The sequence below is a fragment of the Caretta caretta genome, chromosome 6 (genome assembly GCF_965140235.1).
Source record: "Caretta caretta isolate rCarCar2 chromosome 6, rCarCar1.hap1, whole genome shotgun sequence".
In the NCBI taxonomy this organism is placed as follows: domain Eukaryota; kingdom Metazoa; phylum Chordata; order Testudines; family Cheloniidae; genus Caretta; species Caretta caretta.
This window is the reverse complement of record NC_134211.1, coordinates 29141566-29151565: the sequence shown is the minus strand read 5'-3', so window position 1 is coordinate 29151565 and position 10000 is coordinate 29141566. Positions and strand designations below refer to the sequence as shown.

Genomic DNA, 10000 nt, shown 5'->3' with positions numbered 1-10000 from the left:
CCCCCGCTACATATTCAGGTGAAGCCCTGTCACCTACCGATGGAAAGTGCTGGAAAATGGCCAGGTATTGTTATTTCACCCCTTACTTGAGGGGTGGGGGGGCTCCCAGGGGCTGGCCACGCCCTCCGCCCACCTGCACCTAGGACAGGGTGACCAGATGTCCCGATTTTACAGGGAGAGGGCGAGACGCGCCTCATGGCTTTTGTATCCGAAAAGCGGCGCCCCGGGCTCACCAGGGCAGGCGCGGCAGCGGGGAGGCGTCCCCAGCAGGGGGCGCTGTGTTCCCCTTTAACACCCGGCCTCAGACTTCTGCGCCAATTGCCTGTCGACCACTTTTCGTGGAGGCAGCGGGCGCGGGGAGGCAGCCCCACGAGCGCCCGTTTGTACCCGCTGGGGCGGGGGGGAGAGGGAAGGAGGCGAAGGGTTTAGTAAAAAGTAAACGGCGATTTTGTTACGCCGGCGGGTCGGGGACTCGAACCCCGGTCTTCCCAGCCTCGGCGTGTTGTTATTCAGCAGGACCCGGCTGCTCCAGTGTTTTCGTCGCCACCTGCGAGGACCTGGACGCTTCGCGCCTCGGCCAATCATGGGCCGGTACCGGCCCCCTTTCTCCCGCCGCAGAGGATTCTGGGACGTGAAGTCTCTCCCGCCCTCCACCGCTGCGTGTCACCAGAGGGGAACGACAACTCCCAGCGTGCCTGGCGCCTGCCGGGATCTTGACCTGCTCGCGGGGGCTGCCCAGGCTGCCGCTGTGTTGCCGCCAGCCAGGCCGCGCAGGAAGACGTGAGGGCCGCGGCCTGGGCGCCGATCCCGCAGCTCCTGCCCGGCGGCCTGAGGGAAGATGAGTTCGGCCAGGGAGACGCAGCCCCGCCACGGCGTGAAGCGAGCGGCCTCCCCCGATGTAAGTAGCTGGGCGAGGAGGCGGAGGAGGCGAGCGGGCCAGGGAGGCCTGGGGCGACGAGGGGAGAGGGAGACTATCCCCTTCCCCCAGGGTCAGGGCGGGGTCGGCTTGTCGCCGCTCGGTGCAATGGCCCAGGCTCCGTCCCCCTCTCGAGGCTCTGGCGCTGCCCGGTGGCGGGGAGGGACCGGAGGCTTTCCCTTGGGCTGTCCCGGCGCGTGTCCCGCTTGAACAGACTCGCTCCCCCGCTGCGAAGGCCGCCCGCCTTCCCTGAGCGGCCAGGGGGGAGTAGGCGGGTCAAAGGGGATGTGCCTCAGGGCCGGGAACGCCGTTTGCTGCATGACTGCCCGGTGCTCGCTGTGTAATGGAGGTGGTCGGTTGCCGCTGCGAGCCCGGCCTGCGAGCCGCTGCTCGGGTCTTGGCACCATTCAGCGCTTGTTGTGCCTCCCGGAGAGGCCCGCATCTCTCTTCCCCCGTGGTCAAGATTTTATTTTATAGTTGATAGACGTGAATCTTGATCAAGTTCAAAGGTGGCTTGTCAGTTAACTGTACGATTATTTTTCATTTCCTGGAGGTGAGTTTTCTCTCTCCCTTCCTATGCAAGTTCTTCATGGATTTATTCTTGCTAGATATGTTAGCTTTTAGCAAATGGCTTCAGAAGTCGGAATCCGTTCTTGCATTTTTAAAATTCATTCAATGGCTTGTTGATGTTCTAAGAAGATCTCTTTCTAGTGCCTGTTGACCACCTTTGAGGCTGCATCTGCATCAGTTTAGTTTATTAAAAGTCCTTCCTGCTCCCTTCCCTGCTCACTCCTCTCAAGAGCCTATTTATTAAAAAATCCATGTCTTTAAAACACTTCTCGAAGTTGACATTATTAAATGAGTGAGGTAGGTCATGATCATGTGCCTTAGTCATGTATTGAAATTGCATGACTGTAAATGTTGCATCATAGTGCATTGGAAAAATATCCAAATTATGTATAACTTGGAATATCTTATTTAATATAAACAAGCTTTTAGTTGAAACTGATCTATTTGTTTTTGTTTTTTAAAATAATTTATTACCTTCTATCTTCCAGCAGGGATCGAGCAGCTGGGAGGCAGTAGACTTAGGTAATGAAGAAAGAAAGCAAAAGTTCTTGAGACTTATGGGAGCAGGAAAGGTGAGATTTTGTTAATTATCTATTTAAATCCAAGCATTCCATGTAAATAAAGGGTGGTTGCTATTAGGGAAGGATTTTTAAAATGACAAAACAGTTCACTGATCACATTGAAAGTGATTGCATAGTGTTTTCTGTTTTCTTTGGAAGTGAAGATGCATTAGTGTTATTGATAAGATACTGCTTCCTTGAAGGTCAAAGTTTTTTTCTTTAAAACATCTTACTTATGTAAGCAACCAGCCTGGAGTAACTCAGTAGCAAACACAATCAGATGGCTTGGAATTCAATTACTTATACAGGGCAAAATCTAAATCCACTTACATGTGTGGACATTGCATATTGTAAGTTTTGTTTTTCATGTGATTAATGTAGAAGGTACCCAGTGATATATAATCACGAGAGACCAATATTGGAGCCTGAATGTTTTCATATGTGCCTAAAATATAGCTTAATGTTGCAATTTTTTTCTTTTATACAGGTGTCAATTACTAGATGTGGTGGCTTCTAGTTAAATTGAAGGCAAAAATTAAAATTTGCCTTCCATTAAACTAATTAATTTTCTCTAATGTTGTATTTCCCTAACCTAGGGGGAGTCGTCATTCTCTGCCCTAACAGAGTAATTTAGTGCTATTGGGGATAGTAGCATGACCCTGGATTAACCCAGGGATTTACATGAACTGCAGGTTGTGCTCCCACAGAGGCTCCTAATGAAACTGAAGATGGTGCTGGCTCTCATGTTCAGGGCTGTGGGTTAAGGCCCATTGGCCACATCTTTGCTTATCCTGTGTGAGTGTTTCGTTGGAAAAGAACAAACAGCCCTACGGAGCTACCAGTTCAGTCCATCAGATGGCCTTCTGTCCAGTAAGGGAAGGAAAAGAAGGAAAAAGAAAACAGAAAATAAAGATGTGTAGGGGAGGATTCTGAGCTGCCAAGTCATTTCTAGGGGAATCAAAGAAAGGCTGAGTTGTTACTGTAATTGGTAAAACCTGGATTGTAACTTGAAACTTTGTTGTGGATTATAATTCTGGGTTCAGGTGATCTGTTGTCCCTCCTTCTGCTGCAACTTCAGCAGGGCTGTAGTCATCCTTTCCTTTTTACTTGCCAGTGTCACTCTAAAGAGGAAAAGATTTGGGGGTTGGAAGGGTAGAGAGAGAGTACCTGGGGTTTCCTCCAATATGATCAGTGGAAGGTAAAAATTAATCTAGCTTTGTCAGCAGATAGTCATTGGCAGATGAAAGAGCTCATTAATACATGTTCTCTTACCCCCCCCCCCCCCCAAAAAAAAAAGCTTGTTAATAGTGAGCAGTAGGGTGTGTCTATCCAAGAATTCTAGTATGTAGGTAGAGCTGTCAGAGTTCACAAATTGCATTTTCTTTTAGAAAGAACACACTGGCCGCCTTGTTATCGGAGACCACAGATCAACTTCTCATTTCAGAACAGGTCAGTTTGATAGCTGATGCAAATTAGAAGTCTGTAAACTAACATTGATCTAGGGAGGCAGAGCTGAGTCTTTGTACCTTCACTACTGTTGTAGTGGGGGCTTTCAATTTTGTGACTAAAAGTGAGATTCTGGGAGCTGGCATAATCTCATACCCTCTTTTACTAGTCTGTATAGTGACTGAAAAAGACATGTGCAGCAAAAGTAGGCCTACTTCCTCCCGCCCAGATTCAGCAAAGCACTTCAGCATGTGCTTAAATTTAAGCACATGCTGAAATGCTTAGCAAAACTGGGGCCCACATATGCAGTCTCCTTTTTTTGGCATAGAAGCAAAACAATCATATTGCTGCATCAGCACAGTGAGTATAGCTGCAAACTGGTAGGCTGCACTGTATTATGTTTCATGCATCATCACCAGTTACACTACCAGCTGATGACCTTTGATGGAGGATGTTGTGTATAAATTAGACCTGTGCTCTGATTTTTTTTCAGAGTCCCTGTTGATTATGTAGTCCTGATAGTCCTAGAAAGATTTTTTTTTCTTGTAAACTGAGCAAACCTTGAGATGAATTACCATGGACTTAAAACATGCAAAACTATAACTTATTTCTAATCAGTAGATGACTCTGCAAGGTGGTGTGTTTTTCCCATAGATTCTGATGATTAACTATCAGAAGCCAAGATATCTCTGACCTTATCATAAGAAATAAAGTTTGAAATTGGACAAAGTATGGAATAAGAGCTTTGTTAAAACCTCTCTTAGCTGTATAGAATAGGAACTACCAGACTCCTCTGCATTTTCTCCAGTTTGTCTTGGTAGTAACAACTTCTTAGCTGATCTAGGTAGGCCATGTGGTCTAGTGGAAAAAGCACTGGACTGGGATGTGAGAAACTAGAGTTCTATTGCTGGTTCTGTCACTGGCCTGTTTGGTGACCTTGGGCAAGTCAGTGATGAAACTTACGTCCTTTGTGAAGTACTTTGGGATCGATATCTGAAAGAGTTATTATTGATCACTAGCAGGCAGTTGTGATTAGGTTTTGACAAGAGCTCTGCTCCTTGCTAAAAGACCAAAGCAGCCAACTTCCTCTGTTCCTGTGTAAAGTAATCTTCTTTGTCTGCTATCCTCCTGTTTCCCACAGTCGGCAGTCTTTTTCTCCTTTAATAATAATGTATATAGTTACCTTCAAAGTACTGTACAAACACTAATTCTCACAGCAAGGATAAGTAATTATCTCTCATTTTACAAGGGAGGAAGTCGGTGGCAGATGGGAGTAGAACTAGAAGTCCCTGGTTTCTCTCCCACAGTAAACTAGGCCAAGGGTTCTTAAACATTTTCAGAATGTAGGCTATACCTAGATAGACATGATATACCTAGATATAATATACCCATATACCCATACTGTAGGCTATACCTAGATAGACATACCTTATTGAAATAAATTGTAATAACTTATTGAAATAAGCAGCAGGATAGCATAAGTGAAAGCATCTATTTAATAGACATAAAAAAGAGCTAATTTTCAAATTGCTTCCCATGGCTGGTGAAAAGAAAGCTAAGCAGCTTCTGTTTTATGTGTGAGATGAAGTGGCCCAAGACACAGGTAGTTCATCTAAAATGTAGCAAATTAAGTCCAGGAGTGAACTTCTGACTTACTGCTGTGTGTGTGCTACTTAATTTTAACCATTGGTTTGCAGTGCCTTGATTTGCCAGTGTAGAGACTGCTTGCTGCACAAATGAATGTCTTGAAGCTCCTGCTCCAATATAACATTTTCATCTTGCTATGAAAAATGGTAATAGTGGGAGGATGGGGTAATGTTAAAAATGAACTGTTTTAGTGTAGACAAGTGGTTGATTTTAGAAGGTAGTATTACATTCTAGTAAACCCTGTTTATAGTACTACCCACAGTACAATATTGAGCCTGTGGTGAACTTGATAATCATTCCACCTTTATTACAATGTAAGAGTATTTTACTTGCAACTTTACAAGGGTGATGGTGTATTCACTATGCAATAAATAGTCAACCCAATAAATTGTGTTAAATCTTTTGATACAGTGTTTAATCCTAAAGATCTGGTAATTTTGTGTAATCAGATGTTTTTGTTAATTTGACTGAACCATAACCAAGTACACTGGACATGCAGGGGAAGAAGACAAGAAAATGAATGAAGACCTAGAGTCTCAGTTCCAGCAAAGCATGGACAGCACTATGTCCGGAAGAAATCGACGACACTGTGGACTTGGTTTCAGTGAGGTAGTAGTTTACTTACTCTTATTGATGCAGACAGGCTTGCTCCAGTGGGCAAAGAAAATGAATGACAAACATCGCATGGCCACTTTTTTTTTTTAAACAAGTCAAACTTACTCTATCCCAGTGCCCCTACAAGTTTACCAAGGACAAATCTGCGGGAGCCAAGAGCTTCCTGTGCTTGGACACAGAGGTACCAGTGAGAATTCTTGAACACATGAAAACATTCATGCTCTACAGTAGCTAGATTATGTTAAGCTCCTGAGAGATGTAATATAGCAGGTGATTGACAGCACATAGCAGCTCTACCCATAGGAGATTTAGCATAGGAAGTGAAAAATATTTTATTCAGTTGACTGCAAGGGGAATTTAAGTAGACAGAACATTAACCAAAATAATTATGGGACTCTCACCTGCTGTGGAATCTTTAATGACTACAATGGTTAAGGCTTTTCACATCTTCCAAAAACCAGTACCCACATGAGTAGCACAATGCCTTAAGACAAGCTTGGGGCATCCATTCAGCACTAACTCAGATAGAGAAATACACTCCCAGTTGATAGCCCCATTTCTTGAGATTCCCTAGGAAAGGCTGGGGGATGCTTCCTCTTCATGTACTGACCTAGATTAAACTGCTTTAGCTCAAAGAGGTGCAATCAGAACCTGAGGTTCTGTGACTGCATGCTCCAGTTATAATTATGTTGTGTAGTTCTAATGTGTAAGAAGGGGTAGGGAGATAGAAATCTGGAAGCGGTAGGAAATTACTATTGGACATAGATGAAATCTTCAAATGATCCTATATCTCCTCAGTCATGTAGTTATGAGGCAGTCTCAAGGGAGGGAAGGATAGGACCACCAGTGTCCGGAGGAGGCAGAAAAGTAAAGGAAGACAAAATAAAATTGGTAGTTATGAAACTATACCTCTTTAAATGAAGCCTAGAAAAAAGATATTTGAGCATGAGGTTGAAATATCAGTGAATGTTTACTCTTGGTCAGAGCTAATACTGATGATTGTAGAAAACTTTCTGAGGTTGCTGGACTTGAGTTAAAGAACCACACTAGCAAACGCTTACTATTCCAAACATACATGCACGTTTTCCCTTAAAGGCATATTTGGGTAAATAGAAGCTATACCTGCATTGGCCCATCCTTATCAGATTGTGCATTGAGAATTTTTTCCATGGTACTATGTGCTGTATTTGCAAAAAGTATCAGGTTTACAAAGCATTGCAGTCTTGCACATGAGTTCCTGATGACCCTCACATAAAAATAATGTGGCTCACATTAAAGTTGGCTACAGTATGGCAGCAATTCTCTTGCATCAAGCATGACTCTTTGAACTCCTACCAAAGCTAAAGTAGTAACGAAGCAGTAAAAACCTTGCATGGTCAATTGCATTGGATAGTGTTTCCAAGTTCTCTTGTTGGTTCCTTCATGTTGAGTAATATGAGGCTAGAGGTCAACCACAAAGTAGCTGCATTATTGTATGCACACAAATTCCTGCTAAAAAATCCTTCCCGGCATAAAGCATTATTGTTTAAAAACTTACTTCCTTTGCTGTTTAAATGTTAGCAAACAAAATGGAGAGGGTCCAGTTACTGCATTAGTAATGTCAAGGGATCCTAGAAGTTTAGTACCATTTACCACTGTAATTCAGGTGTCAAGGAAGTTGACAATCAGTCATTCCAGTATCTGACAGACTAATCCTCTCTATATTAAAAACTGAGTGGGTTTTATCTGGTACTTCTGTTATTTAATCCCCTGTCCTATCTGCAACCACTAACACAAAAGGAACAATGTAGCAACTAGTGAAAACTCATTGAACTTGTATGTTAAATGGCAAAATGAGAGGTTGCTTGGGGGAATGATTTAGCTTCCTTTTGTAATCTGACTTTTATTCTAGCTGGAGGAGGCTGAAGGACAAGATGATGTGAACAGATACTCTCCTGAACCTGAAAGTCCAGAGGACTCTGAAAGTGACTCTGAGTCAGAGCGAGAGGAATCTGCGGAAGAACTGCAATCTGCTGAAAAAGACAGTGAAGCTGATGATCCAGAAAGCAAGAAAGATGTGAAAAGCAATTATAAAATGATGTTTGTTAAATCCAGCGGTTCATAACTTCAGGTCTAATAAGTCTTTGTATTTAAAGTACATTAAGTCTTTTTGTTAGTGCAAAGTGGAGGACTGCTTACAGCACAGATTTTTGTATTATGATTTTAAAAAAACCCTTCTTTTAGATGAAAAAAAATAGTGCTTGCTTTCAGATGCCATGGATGACATTTTTATGGGCATGAGTGTAATTTTTTGGGGGGTAAAGTATAAACAGATGCATTGGATGAAAATAAATTTAATTCCCACTCTCCTTCCATTGTAGTTGTCAAACCTCTGACACTACTTTCTTTTATTGGCGTCCTTTTGGCTTGGATGTTTTTGTTTTTGAAATAAGGTTTCATTAGAGTTGCCTGATGCTACATTGATTCTGATACTGTAGCAATGACATCAGTATTCTGCAGTGTAATACAACTTCAAATCTTGGTTCTGTCTGGTAATACCAGCAGTTAGTCTGACATAATTGCCAGAGAACAGGTTTATTCATTTAGGTCCTGATTCTGTAATGAGGTTGTGATTACAAATCCCTGTTCCCCTGCAGAGTCCTACTGATGTCTGTGGCATTCCATCAGTGTTCGGGGGCCCCCACACCATATCAGGATGCAGAAGAGGGCCTTTAGGGTACAGCTACACAGGGATTAAAAAAACCTTTTGGTAGCCAAGGTCAGCTGACTTGGGCTTGCAGGGCTTGGGCTGGAGCCTGAGCTCTGGTAGCCTGTGAGGGAGGAGGGTCTGAGTGCACATGTTGCCACAGCAATTTTTAACCCTGCAGCCAGAGCCCCTGGAGCTCAGGTCAGCTGGCGTAGGCTAGCCATGGCTATGCCACAGGTTTTTCATCCCTGTGTAGATGTACTCTGAGTTACTTCTCTAGGCCTGTTTTTGACAGCTATAGTACAAGAGGGATAAGTTCTTGGGTGTAGATTTCCCTTTTGAAATGAAGGACTTTGATCCTTAAACTGCTTGAGTTGCAGTCTGCATGAGAGCTAGGTAAAAGCAGTGCTTGGGGAGGGAGTTTGTTCTCGTATTAACATACTAGTTTTAATAATTTCTCTCTACAAAAGTGAGATTTGCAGGAGATAAAGAACAACCAGGAAATGAGTTCGTTTGAAAGGAAAAGATACTTTGCTATGGAAAATGACAGGTGCCTCAATTTAATGACACTTTTTTTAAAGATGGGGATGCAAACTAAAGGGATGTGCAGAGAAAGTTGTAGTATACAGTCCCCACAACTTGAGTGCCACCGATCAAACTGAGGTGAAGAGAGTTGGTCACAATTACCTGTGAAAGGCATGCTACCTCTTACTTTCCTTGCACCAAATCCTCTAGTCTGCACAAAGAAAAACAGAAGTGCTAAGACATAGTAAGGACTAAACAAGCCCCTATCTTCTGCAAATTTATATATTTTTGGTGTACGAAAGATCAAACTTCCATATTATATGCATTTGCTCAACTATTATTGTAATGGCATCTGTTTGAAAATTGGTCATCAGAATTAATCTGAGGATCACAAAAGGAATAACACATTGCACACATTCTGAATGCATTTCTTTATGGGAGAGCAGAACTTTATCTGCACCCGTGTCTGAAAGAAAAAGCTTACCCAAGGCTCTTGATGAAACTTACAACTTTTTTCTGAATCTGGTAAAGCTGTGTTTCTAATTTACTGATAATCTGTTGCAGTGATTATTTCCATACTGTTTGCTAATTTGTATGAGCTGAAATATGTACAGTGATTGTAAGATAATTGAAAATTAGTACTTCAGCCTTAGCTACACTGAAAGACTTTGAACAAATGTTACTTTGTGGAAAAAACAAGCAGTATTAAACCAGATACGTGTGATTATACACTAAAGGTGACATAAAAAGTGACTTTAATCAAAATCTGCATTTACTTTTTAACCTAGTTCTTGAACATGAAATTGAGCTGGTTTCATTTTAAAAAATAACCATACTATATTTCACATTCAGGAAAGGAGTAGTGATATTTGACAGGGGGAGAGGCAAAGAAGTGACTGAACTTTTGAATTTAAGTGCTTAAAAAAAATGTGACAGTACTAGACCTTGACCAGCAAATAGATTTATGGATGTGTGTCCCTCTGTGCCCCCCATACATTATTTATTTTATCCTTTTTTACATTCCTGCAATATGTG

General features: G+C 42.6%; 1 protein-coding gene across 2 annotated transcripts; it reads left to right on the top strand.

Annotated features, from left to right (window-relative positions):
• Window positions 1-693: 693 nt before the first annotated feature.
• On the top strand, window positions 694-8102 carry C6H11orf58 (chromosome 6 C11orf58 homolog). 2 transcript variants are annotated; one of them, XM_048853304.2, is made up of 5 exons: window positions 694-898; window positions 1978-2058; window positions 3435-3495; window positions 5639-5748; window positions 7646-8102. In XM_048853304.2, exons 1-5 carry the CDS (start codon window positions 839-841, stop codon window positions 7856-7858), a joined length of 525 nt encoding a protein of 174 aa, XP_048709261.1. In that variant the 5' UTR covers window positions 694-838; the 3' UTR covers window positions 7859-8102. The 2 variants fall into 2 exon arrangements, with proteins under 2 accessions (XP_048709261.1, XP_048709260.1); XM_048853303.2 differs by having other exon boundaries at window positions 1975-2058.
• The last annotated feature ends 1898 nt before the right edge of the window (window positions 8103-10000 follow it).